The sequence below is a fragment of the Echiichthys vipera genome (genome assembly GCF_963691815.1).
Source record: "Echiichthys vipera genome assembly, chromosome: 4".
NCBI lineage: Eukaryota > Metazoa > Chordata > Actinopteri > Perciformes > Trachinidae > Echiichthys > Echiichthys vipera.
This window is the reverse complement of record NC_139829.1, coordinates 17,014,771-17,033,835: the sequence shown is the minus strand read 5'-3', so window position 1 is coordinate 17,033,835 and position 19,065 is coordinate 17,014,771. Positions and strand designations below refer to the sequence as shown.

Below are 19,065 nucleotides of genomic sequence, written 5' to 3'. Positions count from 1 at the left end.
TAACCTATAGAGGTCTAATGATTACATTAGTTTCATCTGCAGGTAACCTGAGCCAGCAATAACATCATTAACACTAACATACTGTAACGTTAATTCTTTAAGTGTATGAAGAAATGTAGGAAATGTGCCTCAGTACACCTTGATGCTTCCAGCTTGCTGAATGTAACATATCCTCTCCCTTCTGCATGGCTTTCACAACTATTCAAAAAGCTTGAAGTTTGTTGTTTTTATTATGTGTAACTCTTTCTGACAGTCATATTTCTGTGGGCTTTTATTTCTTTTGTACTCACTTCAAAGAGGTCTCAGCTTTTAATTTGAAAAAAGCTGTGAGTTTTTTTTATAGCTTAATACTGATGGATATAGTATCTCTTTTTGCAGTTTCTGTTTTTGCTGGATAATTAATAAAATAGTACTTAAACTATTATTCGGCCTCATGTTTTCCTATTGTTGTTGTGTAATGCCAACTGAGATTGCAAAATATTGTTGGAGTTAGTTATTTAAGGGTATACTGTATTTATATTTATTATTGTTGGTATAAGTACATTTGATGGACCAATACACCACAGCATTTATAACCAATGAGTGCAATGCCCTTCCTAAGGTGGTCCTCTATACAAATACACATAACTCATCCGAAAAACATAAATACTTACAAACAGCACAAAGAGAAATACAATAATAAAAAAATCACTCTATAATCTTGACCGATACCTCTTTAAAACTTTTTAAGATAGTTTATCATATCAAAATATCCCTTTGCCTTAAGGTCCTTATCATTTATTATACTGTGCTTTAGTGGTGCATATTCCCAAACAACAGCAATTGAAAACCACCTGAATTGTTGGATTGTAAATGCAAGGTAGCAAACTATGGGCAATATTAACCCAATGGATTTTGAAATCTGAGGTTATGGTGACCAGTAGACCTTTAATGCCCTCTACAGTCTAGCAAATAAAGTAAGGATTGTGCTGCACTCTTTTGTGGTGCACGTTCTTTTCTTTTGCTTATCTTCAGCATGTTGGCAAACATCTTAATATACATTGTAAAAAATAAAGTCCAAAGGGAATACAGATAGGATGCTAAAAAAGTTAATTGCCATTATACCTTAGAAAAATAGAAAAACAAAACATAAAACAGCTATTTTAAAAAATAATAAAAGAAAACCCTAAAGTAAAAACACACTTTTGTTTGAAATGAGATAGGCCTGATTATCTTTTATAGTAGCTACGACAGTAGAAATAACTCGTGCGCTCGTCGCAGTCTTTACGGTAACTAAGAACAAAATCCCAGCATGTGATTGGCTGAGCGGCCAAGTTCTTCCACACTGCGTGAGTGTCCTCACCACACCACCACTCTGCTGCATCTGTGGCTGTCGTCCGTCAAAGGACAAACCGAGCGGTCAAACAGCAAGCCACTTCAGGAGAATATGCTTTATAAACAGTAAACTGTCCAAGGGAAGTAACCGCAGTATATTCAAGAGCAGGTAACTTAATCCAAACCGTTATTCCCTAGAAAATGTCTGTGTGTGTCATCTAGAACTTCCCGTTTCTGTGCCAAGAAGTAGTGAGCGCTGCAGGGGGGTCTGAATGAATGACAGCACGTATCTCATCAGGCTAACGGTATGTGTTTCCTGGTTGCCGTTTCACTAGGAAACGGTGCTTTTCTGACTCGTTTTGCTGACAAGCTAGCTTCTTAGCTTGTTGTTAGCTGTATTTTTGTTTGTGGCTGATGTTGCTAGGCTAACTAATCAGGTCAGCTCAAACGTTACCACTAGAGATACAGTTCAAGTACAAGTCTCAATAAATGAATTAATGTATACATAAATACAAGAATAAATAAATGCTGAAATAAATGAATAATAAATAAATGCATAAATACATTTATAAATCAATAATAAAAAGATCAAATTTTAAATATATGCTTTACCTTTATTTATTTCTGTATTTCTGTGTCTATATGGTAATGAGGCAGGAGGTCCCATGTATTCATTTATTTCAGCATTTATTTATTTCTGTGTTTTTCTATTTATTTCAATACATTTCTGTATGGATTTATTAATGTATAATACATGTATTCATTGTCATGTTTAGTCCTCCATACACAATGGCCAGACACTTAATAATGAAGAAACAAGATAGACAAGTCTGTGCCAGAGAGAAGGGAGATTTGGATTTTAGACAAAATCTAAAATATATACAAAACAAAAAACACAGGCAACATAAATAACAAATACAAAAAAAAACGTTTTTTTAAAAGAAACAGATTGTGCAGGTGATATTTAAAAACCCTTAGAGGCTTATTAAGGAAATCTCACATCAAAGGTTGTTAAATGTAAGATAATGATTAAAGTATGATTAAAAGCAAGCAAACTGGGCATCATTGAACATACCCAAACAAATATTAGACAGAAATGTCAGATAGGCCAATAGTCAGTCATTTTGGGTTTCCACTGCCTGGTTAGTCAGATTAAAATCACACCCAGTATACTCTTATCCAGGTAAAAATGTATTTAGAAATTTAGAAAGGCTGAGTGACACTTTTGAAATAATGTTTATTGATTGCATATATTATTAAACCTGGACTCCGGTGGGCTTGTTGTACAGTTGCACAACTAGAGGTGTCATCATCATTATTATCCATAACCGCTTATCCATAAGGGGGTCGCGGGGGGCTGGAGCCGATCCCGGCTGACATCAGGCATGAGGCAGGGTACACCCTGGACAGGACGCCAGTCTTTCGCAGGGCACATAGAGACAAACTGAGACAGACAAGCATTCACACTCACATTCACACGTAGAGTTTTGTGAACTCCATTTCCAGCTGGCATTGAGTTATACATTTGTGGTGCATATGTGTTCTTCAGTTGGTCAATTTCTAGCCATGGCAAGATACTATTTGTGTGTAGATCTCCGCACAACCTCAGAACATAGTTCACTATAAGTTGAATTAAAGCTGAAGAAATCTTATTACACAATTGTAGGTCGGTTGGTTGCCTGTTTTTATGAACAAGGTCTATTTCCAGGCAAACCGTTATGGTTACAAACTGGCTGTGGAAAGTGTTCAAATGGTGCATTCACCCTAGTTGTTGCAACACTGAAACAAAGCTGGCTCATTATGTTTTTTTGTTCCAGAATTACCTTGTTAGTTGGCAGACACAGAAAGTACAAAACAAACAATCTGATTCCTGTAGAGCAGACATGCTGATAAAGTCTGTGAGGAAATAAAATTAAAGGATTCAGCATCTCCACTGTAACAAATACTGACCTCATCAGGTGTGTGGATAACCAGAAAAAAATCTTGTACAGTGCGCAACACAAAGACTGGAATTATCAAAGGCATCAAGGCTGTTTACCTCTGAATATCAAATCAACAGAGCACAAAATGTATCTTGCATGTTGGTGCTGCTTATACAGTCTGCTGGCTTTGATGCTGCTTTCTAGGCAATGTTTCCTGGATATGTAGTTGTAAGCCAAGATGGCCAGCTGGCTATGCTTGTAAATTCTTTCATCAAATATCTTGTTCAAAGAGAGGGGCACATGATCAGGCCACAGCGCTGCCTCTGATTGTGTTCTTTAACAATTACAGGCTAATGGAAAATCATGCCCATTGAAAATGTTGAGGTCAGTGGTTATTTATAACTTGCATAGTTTCTCATTAAAAATAAACCAGCATAGTATGATTGAACACGTGTAATGTGAGTGGTGTCTTGTTTGAATATAATTGTTTATCCTATATCCATTTACTGTATATAGTCTTGTGATATAGTGATATTATGATAACACGAGTAGACAAGCAAGAATGGAGGAGGGCAGAAATGTGTTGACTGCACAGATGACTGCTCTTTGTCAAATAAATGAAGTGTAAGTGTGTTCATTTGCCCCCTGAGCTCAGCTGAATGTTGTTTTAAGAAATGAAATCATTCAAATTAGTTTGATCTCTTTTTGCTCCCTGTGTAATCGGCCTTAAGATTTAAATTATAATAAAATAAAATAAAAAAGTAATAGCTGACAGTTGATTGTTCTGCACTTGTATATCTTGTATTTCAAAGCAATACTTCTTTATACTTCTCATTATGCTAATCTGGAGTCCTACATGACAAGTAACTAAAATAGAAACTACTTGTGATAATGCTCACGTTGCTGTTCCCCGCATTACTTGCTTACAGGTCCAGTTGCATTTCCTCTGGGTCAGGTCTTGACATCAAGGAAGGATTTGTAACATGGGGAGGCTCCCATCTTCCCTTATTGATATTTCTGTTTAAAGCACAACAATCAATTCTATATCATATGTGGAAATGTTAAGTTGTACTTTCAGTCCGTTTGCTCTGCAAGTTCTGTGTGAAGGCAACATTTACTTTCTGGTTTCATAGTCGATGGATGACCTCTGGCTACAACAATCATCAGAAGGGGGAAGCTGCTCTTAATTGTCCATAACCTACAAAGGTATAACAGAGTAGTTTTAGTTGGCCTCTTGCTGCACCCACCACAACACAATATAGCAACGACTAACAGGTCACATGCATGGCATAGCTCTTACAATGTTGATACTATTCCCGGCCACCAGCAACAGCTGAAAGTAGGCTAGAGGCCCTCAAAAGCGAGTATGCAGTGATGGTTGGTGATGTGGCATCATTTTAGGTAATTCTGCCATGAGATACTTTTTTGTCTATTTATGAGCTTGTTTTATCTCTTTCACTCCCAAAATATTAGACATAATTTGTCCCCTCAGGCGTGCTCTGCAAATACTACATGTGATATGTGTGATAGTTAGTTGGAGTCTTGTTTCCAACTTGTGATACATGTTATCTGCCTGTCTTCCTATTTTTCCTATCTGTCGACTGATGTCACCATGATTTGTTCTCTGTCTTCATGAGAGGCTCATTGCAAAAAGGATTATGACAATCTTCGAGGCTTTTTCTCTCAGATCACGCGCTAAATCACTTCTGTCCACATCCAGATTAATGACCCCGCTGCTGTCAGCATTTGTAATCCTTGAGTGTGGGACTGTCCATGCAAACCAAGTGCATTCATAGGCTTCTGTGATTAAAATGCCAGCGGCGAAAATTCCAGTCCTCCTATTCATTTGAATGTAGGTAGTTTGTTTAGGCTGGTGGGGGCCACAGGGGGTGCTGAATCATGTTTAAAGGCGTTGAGTCTCTGCCTAAATATGCAGAATGATGCTTTTCGTGTCAGTCGGCGGATTTCCGCACATCTCTGATACTTCCGCAGCGGAGACGGGACAAACACCGTTGATCTGCACACAGTAACCACATGGTCATGGCACAGTCCTGTATTAAAAAGGGTAAAAATGATCTCTAAGTGACACTGCTGCACAATCCCGCAGTGAATTGCCACAGCGCCTGATCTCATCTGAAAGCGGCAAAAGTGTGTGTCTTGCAGTCTTCACTGCTGAAATCTTAATGTCATTAAGGTACGTTAAGGGTCTGATGATGTCATATGTTCAAAGGTTGTGGCAGCGGTGCTTGACTGTCAGAAGCAAGAATAGCTTAACCTTAAAGCAATAACTTTTAACAACCCGCTGACACAAAGAAACGTTTGACATTCAATTGCACCATAAACATTCAAATTGACTGTAATGGTCCATGGTAATTAAAAGTACTGCATATAAATATATTTTTTCCAGCAGACCTTAAGATAATATTCAGCATACCAGAACAGCGTCTTCCTATGGCCAACTTTTGCAAATTCATTCTAATTCTCCCAAGCAGGAAGATGAAGATGGGAACGGATAATCTTTTCTCTGCAGAATAATAGATAATGTTGTCAACTTTGTCTCTCTATCCTTCATCTGCAGCTTTCCACCAGTGGACCTTCCAAACCAGTGATTGTCCACCATGTTGTCCAGGTTAAGGACAGCCTGGTCCCTGAGGCCCTGTGTCTCTGTTTGCAGATGGGCACACACCAAAGATAAGGGCAAGCCCCTCATGCTCAACCCTCGCACCAACAAAGTGAGTAGATTACGGACATTGTGCGTGTATGTGTCAGCATTTAATAAGACATAGTGGTTAAACAGAGGGCAGCTGTATTAACACGTCTAACATTCTTTGGTTACGATGGATACATGAACACCAGCAAATGTACTGCAAATTATAACTGGAAATCACAACTGGTGCATAGACAATAAAAATGTGGTTGAAAACGAGGTTGACAAGCTATACTCAATAAATTGGTAGATTTAATTGAAAACTTTTTATTTCTCACCAGTTTGAACACTTTCTGTTACCCATCATCACAGGGATTGAGAAGGCTGCCTGAACTCTATAGGGCCCTGACTTTTCCTGGGGAAGAACATTCTTGATATCAGTATTGCAGCCTGGACCTGGCACATATCAGTCAGACTCAATGATATGATGATTCAGAGGAGGTGGGGGGTGGCTCGCCATCTTATCTTTTGTCTTGGATTTTCTTGTCTCTTGTCCTTGACAGGGACTGCTGGTGCCTGACACAAAAAAGTAAAAAAAGTTTGGAACTTAGCAGCTGCAAAATCCATCTGCCTTAAAGGGGTTCCTGCGTTCCCAAAATATGTTAAAATTTTCAATAAAGTTCTTTGATTGGGCAGTACACGTGTCTTTGAGCCATTCAAAATGATTTTTTTAAATATTATTTATTTTTGCAGTTTTTCAAGCCTTTATTATATAGTACAGACAGGAAATGGGGTGAGAGAGAAGGGGGGGCCGCAGGTCGGAATCAAATCCGTGGCTGCTGCCTTGAGGACTTTTAGCCACTTTACATGGGGCGACTGCTCTAACCATGCCCCTCAAAATTGATTTTTGAATTAGTACATGCCTCACGATCTACTTACTTCTAATTATGGCATGAAAACATTAGATTATACCTTTATTTTTTTAAATAGGTATCAACTGATTGCTATAATGTAAAAACACAAAGCCAAATCTATGACCAAAGGTAATTTAGTCATGCTTAACTTCCACAATTTTTTGTATACATCTCAATTCTCAGTGACTTCAAAAATAAAAGTGCTATTAACATAAATACAATTATACACGTAAGCTAGTAGCTGCCTTATTTCTCAGAATCCTGGCCATTTCCAAAATAAAATTGTACAAAAGTAATACTGCAAAATTTTTGCCTGTTTGTAGTTTTTTATACAATATAATATTTTTATGTAAAGTATATTTTGAAAGATATTTTATCCTGAAATTCCACAGTGAAAAGTTCTCTTAATATTATGTATTATTATACATTATCCAAATGTATTTGGTGTTTAGACCTGGTTGTGTAACACTTTATTCTGAAAACTGAAAACCGGACGTGGACACAACAAAAATATTTCCGACGCAATTTGAAGACTTAAATTTCACGTGGTGTGCTCGTGTAAAGTTAATACTTCATCCCCTCTCTGCAAGTAAGAGTTGTATACAGCAAAGTGAGACGAATGACAGTAAAGTGTTTATCCTTCATGTCAGCTCCTCTGTGCCATTTCAATACATTTACCATAAATGTCAAAATACGGGCGCACTACAAATATAGGGCCAGCTAGTTTGACTAGGGAGAAGTGAATGACTGCTCACTTGACCGCAGTGGGCGTTCGAGTTTTTAAAAATTGTTTTTTTGAAGTTATGAATCGATTATGAATCTTAGATAGGAATCGCATTTTTACATGAATCGATTTTTTTTTGCCCTCCCCTAATATATATATATATATATATATCATTTTAATTCAAAACTTTTCCTTTTGTTATCAATGGTTAGTTTTCCTTAAATTTAGAAGTACCATATTCAGGTGTTTTTCATCCTTTCAAACCGCTGACACTCAATTGATCCCCAAAGTGTACTGGTCTTACAAGAAATAGAATATGTTATCACATGTAAACATCATCAAACACAAAGTAACTTTAAAGATTGAGTCATTCAAGCACATGCAGTTACGTAGAGCACTATGAATTGTTTTACAGTACAGACAAAATGGTTTTACAAAGTTCAGTCACAAGCTGCATCAGTTAAATCCACACCCAACAGTGGTGTCACTTCTGCATTCTTGCAGCAAGCTAGGGACTTAAGTTGATTCAAAATATACATTTAACACCCCTTACAGGTATGCATCACACTGTTTGGTGTTTTACGTTTAACAATGTTGATTATTCATGATGTACATTGATTGGTTGTAGTGGTTTCTTGTCAGGTTTTTTTTCCAACTTCTGAACAAATGACCTTTGAAACATGAGACTGTAGCTGCTTGAAGTGACAGGATCTCACTCTTTACAGGTTATGCTAAATTTAGCCTAGACTACACATGTTGTGCTAGATATGGACCTTCCAGTCTACACACTGGTTGAAGGCTAGCTGGCTTTCCTAGAAATATGTATGCACAGCCACTACATTCTTACATTGCACTTCCACCCTGATACCTCATTGTAGAAGGCCACAGGCTTTTTAGTGCTCTTATTATGTTATATATTTAATATATAACACCCCCATATGATTTTTTGAATAACTAAAGATCAAACAAAGTGTTTTAGTTCACTTTCAAATGCTAAATCATAGGATATATGAATGACTATATTTAAGAGACACATATACAAACAGCACAAATATCACCTCTACCGGAAATGTATTATTTTACATATTATAGATTAGGCTATGTTTTTAAGCCCTGTTTGAATCATTCAACGCACTGAAAACAAATGCTAAATAGCAATTCAAACAAACCAAGAGACATTTAAACATTTAATTCCTGGTAGAAAGAGAGAAACAAAACTAGATATGAGAGGTTTGCAGCATGTTGCATTATGTTGAGAGGAACTGAGTACTGAGTGAAAAATGCTCCATCAGCATGACTCAGCATTTTGCCAGGGGAGCCCCCAGCATTCATCACTCTCACAGAACAATCTCCCCTTTCCCCAGCCCCAGACATTATGGCTTCCATGTGTTATACCCATATTTCATACAGACATGGATTCTTAAACCTACATCCACATACTTGCTCACATACACTGCAGGGTCATGAAAACATTTTGTGTCCCTGCTCCCCCATACCCTCTTTTATACAAAGGGTGTTTCTCCCCAAAGTCCTCCTTATTGGCTTCTACCCCTTTTTCCTTCTTTTTTCAAACTGCAAAATAGCTTTCATCTGGTCCTCCCTTTCTTTAAAGTCAATAGGTCAGCATGGTCTAAGGACTTATAGGTTATCCTTAAGTCCTTAGGCCTTTGTCACCCTCTGTCCACAACACTACATGATAGTTTGTGAACATTTCCAGCAGTAAGGGTTCTGAAAATTGGTTCAGTGATTGTTTTTATTGTGACGGGGGATGATAAAGTAATTTTTTAAGTATGAAACTTAAAATCATAACAATATGTAGTAGAGAAATGTGATGTTTAAACTTCAATACTCAACTAAACATGTATAGAATGTATCTATCATACTTATTGTTTACTTACCTCTAAACAGTCTTTAAGTATATAATTCCACAAGAAATGCTGAGGGTGAATTATTCAACATTTGAAAGGAACTTTCAATGGAGGGACCACTATTGTGCGCTATCTAACAGAGATTGTATTACACTCATACGTTTCGATTAGTCATTTCCTGTAGGCAGAGATGTGTACATATCAAATACCATAATTAAATTCAGGCAAATATGTGGAATTAACAGAAGTCTCAATTAGAAATACTTGGATAGTGCACTATAAAACAGTGCTGCCTGTTGAACTTAAAGTTATTCTATAACAATGACGCAAGTTAGGTACCTGCATTCTCTTTGTTTCCCCGCTCACTTCTCTCTCTATCTGTGTGTGTGTCTCCCCAGGGCATGGCCTTCTCTCTACAGGAGAGACAGATTTTAGGGATACATGGTCTGTTGCCTCCCAAAGTGGAGACGCAGGACATTCAAGCCATGCGATTTCAGAATAATCTCAAGAAGATGACTGATCCCCTACAGAAGTAAGGACATTTTTTAGCTCAAATCACTGGAAAGTATAGACATAGTTTGACCTTCTCTGTTTGGTTATTAAGCATGTTGTTTTTATAATTAAATATTCTCATCACAGGTACATCTATTTGATGGGCATTCAGGAAAGGAATGAGCGGCTTTTCTATAGGGTGTTGATGGAAGACATAGAGGAATTGATGCCAATTGTCTACACTCCCACCGTAGGCCTGGCCTGCACACACTATGGACACATTTTTAGAAGACCCAAGTAAGCATGCAGTCAAGCTATCAAGAATCAACTACTAAAAGAGAAAACGATAAGACTACAATCATTTTGTGCTGACACTCTGAGCCTTTTAATGTACTATAGGCTTTATTTTTGGTGGCATAATGTACCTGTTGCACTCTCAGGAATTCATATTTAACACCTGATGTGTACAAAATTTCAGCCATTACTGAAAATATATAAAGGGCACAGCACACATATGAGCTGCAGCAGTTTTAGCTGCCACGCACCACTCATGCATGCTGTGTGCCTTGGACGTAATAATGATAATATTGTAGTGGAGACATGTTTTCTTTTCTTATTTTGTAGTAGATATAACATTACCGTGACTGTTACAGTGGTCAACTTATAGTCTTGTTTCTCTCACCAGAGGCTTGTTTATCTCCATTTTGGACAAAGGACACATCCGTTCCATCCTGGACAACTGGCCAGAGACCAATGTTGCAGTGAGTACCTGAGAACTACCCCACAGTTACACCAATTCAGCTAATATCTATATTACAGACTAAGGATTTGAGAAATGAACTAAGAATATGGATAGTCACTTATAGACGCTGTGGCTATACAACTATAGTGGCCCTATGTTACTATCTGCAAACACTGCTTCCAATGGCTTGTACGTGTGCTGGTAACAAGATATAGTCTCACACAGTAGAATGTCCAAACATTTACCTTTCTTTTTGTGTTGCTTTTTCCACTGAGGCAGAATAAACTTCTTTACAACATTCACAATTAACTCACAATAAACTCAAAATTAACTCACCTGTTACACGCTGTTACACGCTATGACACGAAATTGCACGGTCATAAATGTATGGCTTCCAGGTGTGCCTACCTGCGCTGATTAACCCACATACCTTTATTAAAAAACCTAATACCTATACAAACACTGCCACCTATTGGCCTAAATGTGCACAACACATAAACAAAATGAAAATGAAAAGTAACAATATGGCTCCTACAACAACTATGAATGGACATACAACAGAGTATCACAATAAAATCTAAGGAAGTCTTGTTTATTGACCCATTGCCATCGACATTTTCTGACTAAGGTCCAGTCTAGTGTCGCTCACAGCTGTGTGCTTTTAAAATGTTAATCTGCAATTTTGCTGACAAATCCTCCTTTCCACCTCATCTTTCTTTCTTTCTTTCTTTCTCTCTGTCTCTCTCTCTCTCTCTCTCTCTCTCTCTCTCTCTGTCCCTCTCTCTCTCTCTCTGTAGGCAGTAGTAGTAACTGATGGAGAACGTATTTTAGGATTAGGGGACCTGGGTGTTTATGGAATGGGCATTCCTGTTGGAAAACTTTGCCTGTACACTGCCTGTGCCGGCATTAGACCGGAGAGATGTCTGCCTGTAGCGATAGATGTTGGCACAAACAATGAGGTAGGAAGGTTGTGTGTATGTTTTCTGTTTACTGTATAAGTGTACATGGACACCTTATCATCCTTCATATGTTTGTCCTTGCTCTGCAATCAGACTCTCCTCCAGGATCCGCTGTACATGGGCCTGTACCAGGAGCGAGATCGCTCTCAAGCCTACGATGATCTGATTGATGAGTTCATGGAAGCTGTGGTGGACAAATACGGGCAGGGCACACTGATCCAGTTTGAGGACTTTGGGAACCACAATGCCTTCCGCTTCCTCCGGAAGTACAGGGAGAAATACTGCACCTTCAATGATGATATCCAAGGTTCACATATAACCCTTCACACAGCACTTTGGAGTTTCACTCATAATGCCATAAAGTTTACCTATTCAATTAAAGTCAACAATTGAATTAAGTTTAGTAGATCAGTTGGTGTTTTTTGTAGAACCACGTTTTAGATTTGTTTTCTACCTAACTGTTGCTTTGTTTATATGTTCACCATGAAAACACAAAGTGCTTTCCATAGACAGCATTAGCAACATCTTGCAACAGTCACAAATATTGAACTACAAAATACAAGCACACAGTTAAGACTGTATAAAGGAGATTTACAAATAAATCATCCAAAAGGTAAAACTAGTGATGCTATTAAAATAATCTTAAAATCAGGTGGTTGCACTAATAATGAAATTACAGAAGCCTGAAACTTGCTTGAATTAATTAATCCATTACAGTGAACATATTGGGACCTTTAAGTCTCATCACTTGTAAGCACAGACTATATTGAAAACTCACCTGTGATGAGTTCAAGGAACCACTAGCCACTGAAATATGGGGGCTCATACACAATGCCTTCATGATAATCAAATCAAAAAGGCTCGACAATAAGCACAACATAACTTAAAACCTCTCCTACCCTAAAAAGAAGAATTGTGTTTAATGTTTTCTCTTCGGAGCATTGTTAACTGTTGTGCTCTTTTGCATGTTTCCAGGCACTGCGTCTGTAGCCCTTGCTGGTCTGTTAGCAGCTCAGAGAGCCATTGGCAAACCCATCACTGAACACCGGGTGCTTTTCCTGGGAGCTGGAGAGGTAAGATAATAGTTCTACATCATTCAATCAATTCGAGTTCTCTGGGTTTTGCTTAGTTTTTTTGCCTTTTTACTCCTTTACAGTTTTTCTCGATTGCTACGACATGAATAATGAAACTGGGATCCAGTGTAAACGGTGCAGAGTGCAGCAGGGTTTATTATCTCTAGTAGACTCCTCTTTGGAAAACAGGACACAGTACATGCTGTGATTGGCTTTCTTGCCTTTTTTGGCACATGGCACTAAAACTATGTAAAGTATCAACAAACACGGGCATAGTGCTCAAACTAAGGTTTAACCTGTTCATATTGATAGCTGTATTTTGTATTTTGCGTGTAATGATGTGTAATGATTGATTAAGAGAATACACTCATTTGACCCAAAGTTGTATTGTTAGATGTAAATAATTGCTTTTGTTGCATATGTTAAATGCTTTTAGTGTCCAAGCAAATGAGTAAAGTAACTCTCCAATTTGGAACGGAAAGTCTCATATATCAAAAATAATGTGTTAATACAACTGCCACCTACTGACCAGAGCTGGTAACGCCAAAGAAAAGATAGCCAAACCAAAACTGTGCTCAACATTGACCAGAACTTTTCTGAGGAAAAGGGTATATTTGCTGAGTCATTCTTTTGTTAGAAAATATCGTTTGAATGTGTACTTTAATACACTGTCTGCTTATTTTTAAAGTTTAATGTGATGCAATTATTTCCTCCATAGGCTGCGCTTGGTATTGCCAATCTGATTGTCATGGCCATGATGGAGGCAGGGATGACCCAAGCTGAGGCCAGAAATAAAATCTGGATGTTCGATAAATATGGCTTACTAGTAAAGGTTAGTTTGTGTGACACAGACCAGAACATACATTATATGTCTGCGTGGCTCACTGTTGATATACTGTACAATATAAATGGATAACAGAGGTTTGGTTATATTTGTATTTATTTATTGTTGCCACCAATGTATGTGACTTCAGGGCAGACCGCAGGAAACTGACTCTAACCAGGAGGCATTTGTCCATGACAGTCCAGGGACTGTACAGAGCTTCCTAGAGGCTGTCAACACCATTAAACCCACAGCTATCATTGGTAAGGAACTTCTCATTGTCTTTATTTGTGTAACTGTAAAGCCTCACAGTACAGTTTTGAATCTGAACCATTAATCAAAAAACAAACTAACTTAGAAGAATGAATATGCTCTTGTTTGTATTGTGGTCGTCATTTATTTAATTGTATCCAATTGGAAAAACAATAGTTCATATTTAGGCTATTAATTATTTATGCAATTGTTAAATCATCCTGTCAAGGCTGAGTGTGCTGTAATTGCGGGCTCTGCTTGTGCAGTAATGATACACACAGGGTGACCAACATTACTCTTTCCTTCTTCCAGGTGTTTCAGGAGCAGGACGTCTGTTCACCCACGATGTCATCAAGGCCATGGGAACCCTAAACGAACGGCCAATCATCTTTGCCCTGAGTAACCCAACCACTAAAGCAGAGTGCACGGCAGAGGATGCCTACACACTCACTGATGTATACAGTTCTTCCTGCTTGACTTTTATTTATTTATTTTTGAGAATTTAAGTAGAGTTGTACTGTACTGCCAAATATCTCTTCTTGTTTTGGTTCTTTATTTTTTTCCCACATAATACTTTGTTTCTTTGTCCCACAGGGTAGGTGTCTTTTTGCCAGTGGCAGCCCATTCGGTCCAGTGACTTTGAGTGATGGCCGCGTCATCACTCCTGGACAAGGGAACAATGCTTATATCTTCCCAGGTGAAAGAAAATGAATATTTTTATAATTTGTATTAATGAGAGCATGGATTATGTATAGATTCCCTGGACAAAATGACTGTCAAGAAGTAACTAAAGCCTAGTGTTTACACAATGTTTGCACTTAATCATTAGATGATAATCAAAATGCACAAAGTAAATGCAGTCTGTTTAAAACATGCTGTATGTGTATTGCAGGTGTAGCCTTGGCTGTGATCCTGAGTGGAGTGAGACACATCAGCGACACTGTATTCTTAGAGGCTGCTAAGGTCTGATGTCTGAAGCATTTCTTTAAACTTGCTGTAGTCATCTTTACCTTTCCCCTGACCCATCCTGCACTTTCTTGCTGACTCATGTCATTATTCAAATGCTGTAGATGGTCATAGAAACTCTCTTTAACCCTTTGATGTCTCCTGTTCCCTCTTTTTCTAGACTTACAGCTAACAGATGAGGAGCTTTTTAAAAGGCTGATCCTGCTTTGCACTTTTTCCATCTTTGTACTTCCCTCTTTCACATTTGACTTGATTACATTGATGAATGCCATTAATGATAGAAATCAGAAGATTATTTATTTCCAGGATTCACTTTTGAAATATTTGCATGATGGAGACAGTAACATTTGCACATTTGTAATGTGATTAGAAGTTGTTTGGCCATTTCTCTTACTTGATCTAACTCTTCTTATTTTGTATTATTCAAAATCACATATTATACTTGCATATTGACTTCACACACAACTTCACAATATGCTGTTGGCAAATAATAGGAGCTGTTTTTGTTTTGTTGGACCCCAGAAATTTATCTTCAGCCTAAAAGTATTTTTATACTCCCTCCAGACCCTTGCAGAGCAGTTGACAGATAAAGAGCTAGAAGAAGGCAGACTCTATCCCCCACTCTCCAACATCAGAGAGGTCTCTGTCCAGATGGCTGTCAAGGCAAGTCTTCTGAAAATGACAGTTTCTCTTGCTGACAAAACGGCCCCAACTGTTTCTTGGGGCAATTTATAAACCTGTCCAAACCTTAACTGCCCTGCCTAAATGTAGCCTCTTCTATCATCTGATTTCCACCATCACAGTCTATCAAACATAGTAGTAGTAGAAACATTATGCTAGTGAGCTTTGAAAAAACTTCTCAAGATGACATTTTGATGACACACATTGCTTCCCAGTTGTAGTTGTCCAGTAACATTTAGTCAGTTTATCATCCAATTGTCTGTGAAGTACTTGCATCTGTATTTTGTTTTTGTATTTGTTACTCAGTATTAGTAAATGCTAAACTTTCTCTTTCTTTCTGTAGGTGGTGGAGTTTGTCTATGCTAAAGGCATGGCGTTCCGCTACCCTGAGCCTGTGGACAAGGAAGGCTTTGTACGTGCTACTGTGTGGGACACCCACTACGACTCCTTCGTGCCAGACACCTACGACTGGCCAGGTGTCAGCTTCAGCCCCAAGACCAAATAGAAGTAGACCAGACACTCACTGCACCCTTTGTTTTCCACTTAACTCTTAATCACAGATCTTTTAAGATTATCATAATTATCTTAGTGCAAACCAAAAGGCAGTAGAAGTCCCTTACTGCTGCTATGTCACTGCTTATGCACTGAACAGGTCTTATTAGATCTGTGAAAAGAGGATATTTGAAATGGCCCTTTTCACTTCACATCCCAGTTCTTTATCACCTCTGCATCACATTGAGGGCCACCTGGTGGTGGGAAAAGTCAGTATGGAAATGTGTTCATTGTTGAAACCTTGCGATACATTAATACTCTGTTTTGAAAAGAAAATAACTTAATTAATATCAGAATGCGGTAAATTACAGTAAATTTAAACAAGAAATTCTATGTGATTGTCATGTATAAACAAGAACCAAAACCTCAAACTTGCATCCAACAATTTGAACGCTAGGTAAATTAGATTGCACTGAATAGTAAACCAAACACTCTGCCTCTGCTTAAGGTTAAGCTGTGTTTTAACAAGTAGAACAGACTCTAACCTAGGAATAAGTTGCCATTTTGTTAGAAAATGCCATGTAGAATACTATTATCTTTTCCACCTAAAAGGAGGTCACTCCATATTTGATGTAATGTTGACTCTAATTTGATGCAATAGAGCTGTTTGTACACTCCAGATGCAGAGGAAAGCTTTTGTTTAGCACTTACTACTATTCTGACAGCATGTTGCTACCTAGAGATTGCCAAACTAAATGCACACATTAACAATTAACATGCAGTACATACATTGCCTTTTTCACATCAAGTCGGCATCTGGTGAAGAGAAGGATCTTAAGATAGACCCTAGAAAATGAAGATGAGATTTATATGAAGGGAAATTAAATTAAAATGTTATCTAAATCACTCGAGAAACGTCCACTCCAGCATTTTATGTGGTTGAATGCTTTTGTCAAATTGTATTTATTTTTCTGAATTCATTCTATTTCACGCAGATGTATTTAGATGTTTTGACCTTGTACTGTATGTTCATCTGTTTATTGAGTTGTGTTCAGAAGAATCCATCCCTAAAAATGAACCCTTTTGATTAACTGTGATACACAATATAAAACTAAATATTTAAGGAAACGATGTGCAGTATCAAATGATTGGATAACAATTATTTTCTATTTGAATTATGTTTTGTGGACTGTACATACACTTTTTGTGGAAACTGTTTATAAATCTGTGTTAAGTACATGCACACGTGATTGGTGTGTGGGATACATAGTTAACAGGACAATAAATTTACGGTCTAGGCTTCTATTCACTGTTCTGATCTATCACGGCCCTTATTAATAACTGATAACATGACATTATATAACAGTTAAATTTTTGCAGATTAACAAGAAAGAAAAAGAGATGAACATTCTACAAATGTGCAAGTTTATATGTGTAGCACCTTTCAGCAATGCAGTTTAAAGTGTTGTATATAAGATGTAAAGGCATAAAGGAAAACAGAAGCCACCACTACAAGATACATTTAAGCAGAAGTAGAATAAGACAGTGGAAGATGAGATTAAATAGTATTAACCTTAATTTGATAAAATGCAGTGGCAAACAGGAGAGTCTCAAGCCTTCATTTAAACAAACAGCAGTTGAGGCAGACCTCAAGTTCTCTAGAAGTTTGTTTCACATATGTGGTGTTTGACTCATGGGCGATTCAAAAATCAAATAGCCTGACTGGGAAAGGCCACAGGCATGATAAAAATTGACGCTAACCTTTTTAATAGGTCCATGACATGGAAAAAAATACGTTTCTGCTCATCTCCCAAAACAATCTTTACTGACACTGTTAATGTACAGCAGTTGATGCTATATGATAATCAGATAGATTGTTACTGGCAATATATATTTGTTATGAAGAAGCTGAGCGTATTTTTTAATGTGGCAGGTCTAAGTTTTACATACATTATCTAATACCTATTATCAGGTATATAGTTTAATAGTCACAGTTACATCAGATAACAGAAGAACTTCCTCAAGGTAATAACATGCATTTATCAAAGTATGATATCCTATAAACTATATTCCATTTATAGTTATAGTTAATATTTTACAGTTGTAGGTCGATGCCATCTATAATGTGATGTGCTGCACTTACAGTATATCATGGAGACAATGTACTGACAGTCAACCTGCCAAGGTTATCTATAAGATCTTCATATTTTGCTCTGCGCTCTGATAGACTATTGCAGTCTATAGTGAATAAGCCAAAAAACAAACATTATGTGTTTAGTGTAAAATGTGAGAATTGAAAAACCCTGCCCATATACACTGGACAGAAACACATACAGCACACACCCTCACAGCTAAATTGTGCTTAAGACAGTTGCTCTGTCATGCATAGTATTGTCTTAAACACTGTTATCAAGGGCATTGGCAGTATCATGCATTATTCTTCAAATATGTTTAAATATATACATCTCAGGATATTGAATTAGGTCCTACTAACAACCTGCATTGAAGTGCCTGCACAGTGTTCAGTGTCTATTCATAATAACCTCATGCTCCATGTTGTAGACTTCACACGGCATGTTGCAGGCATGGCTGAGAGATAATATTTAATAAAACATGCTGTTTGTTGTGTACTAAATTATGTAATTTTGTAGTATTCAATTCAATGTGCAGCTTTTCCTCTAATAGAATGTGCAGCTTCTGGTTGTGAACACTTATATATATTGTTAAATGCAAAGTTTTCTACTCATACATTTTGAAATAGTTTAACTTAAAATAAACTATATTTACAGTTGAACCTCAGTAAGTGATGCATCATGTCTGTCCAGTTGTTGTTACTGATTGTAATCATCCAGTGAGTTTTTACTGTGTTCTGTAGGATTCTGGTGATTGTTTTGCTGATGTCATTCTTGTCGTCCCCATATGGAAAATATACTCTATATTTCGTTGAAGGTTGAATTCACATAGTGCTGTGTCCTTCCAGTCGAGTGTGTTTCTGATGTTATTTTTGTTACTCAATAATATTGCCTTAGCATTGTGTTGTTAAAAGTGCAGAATAAAACTGTTTTGTACTTGCATTTGACTGCTGATTTTTCTTTTTTAATTTGTAAATGTGCTTTGTGACTGAGGAACTTAATTTATCTAAATTTGGTTGTTTCCCTGTTTTTCAGCTGACAGGAAATAAAGCAATGCAACCCAA

The 19,065-nt window shown here is 37.4% G+C and overlaps 1 protein-coding gene across 1 annotated transcript; it reads left to right on the top strand.

Moving 5' to 3' along the window:
- Nucleotides 1-1,347: 1,347 nt before the first annotated feature.
- me2 (malic enzyme 2, NAD(+)-dependent, mitochondrial) lies at nucleotides 1,348-18,941 on the top strand. Its single transcript, XM_083911717.1, has 15 exons — nucleotides 1,348-1,483; nucleotides 5,815-5,968; nucleotides 9,788-9,921; nucleotides 10,029-10,178; nucleotides 10,567-10,642; nucleotides 11,421-11,582; nucleotides 11,676-11,889; nucleotides 12,558-12,655; nucleotides 13,374-13,487; nucleotides 13,630-13,741; nucleotides 14,043-14,185; nucleotides 14,325-14,427; nucleotides 14,623-14,693; nucleotides 15,261-15,359; nucleotides 15,721-18,941. The coding sequence occupies exons 2-15, from the start codon at nucleotides 5,855-5,857 to the stop codon at nucleotides 15,880-15,882; spliced, it is 1,752 nt and encodes a 583-aa protein (XP_083767843.1). The 5' UTR covers nucleotides 1,348-1,483; nucleotides 5,815-5,854; the 3' UTR covers nucleotides 15,883-18,941.
- The last annotated feature ends 124 nt before the right edge of the window (nucleotides 18,942-19,065 follow it).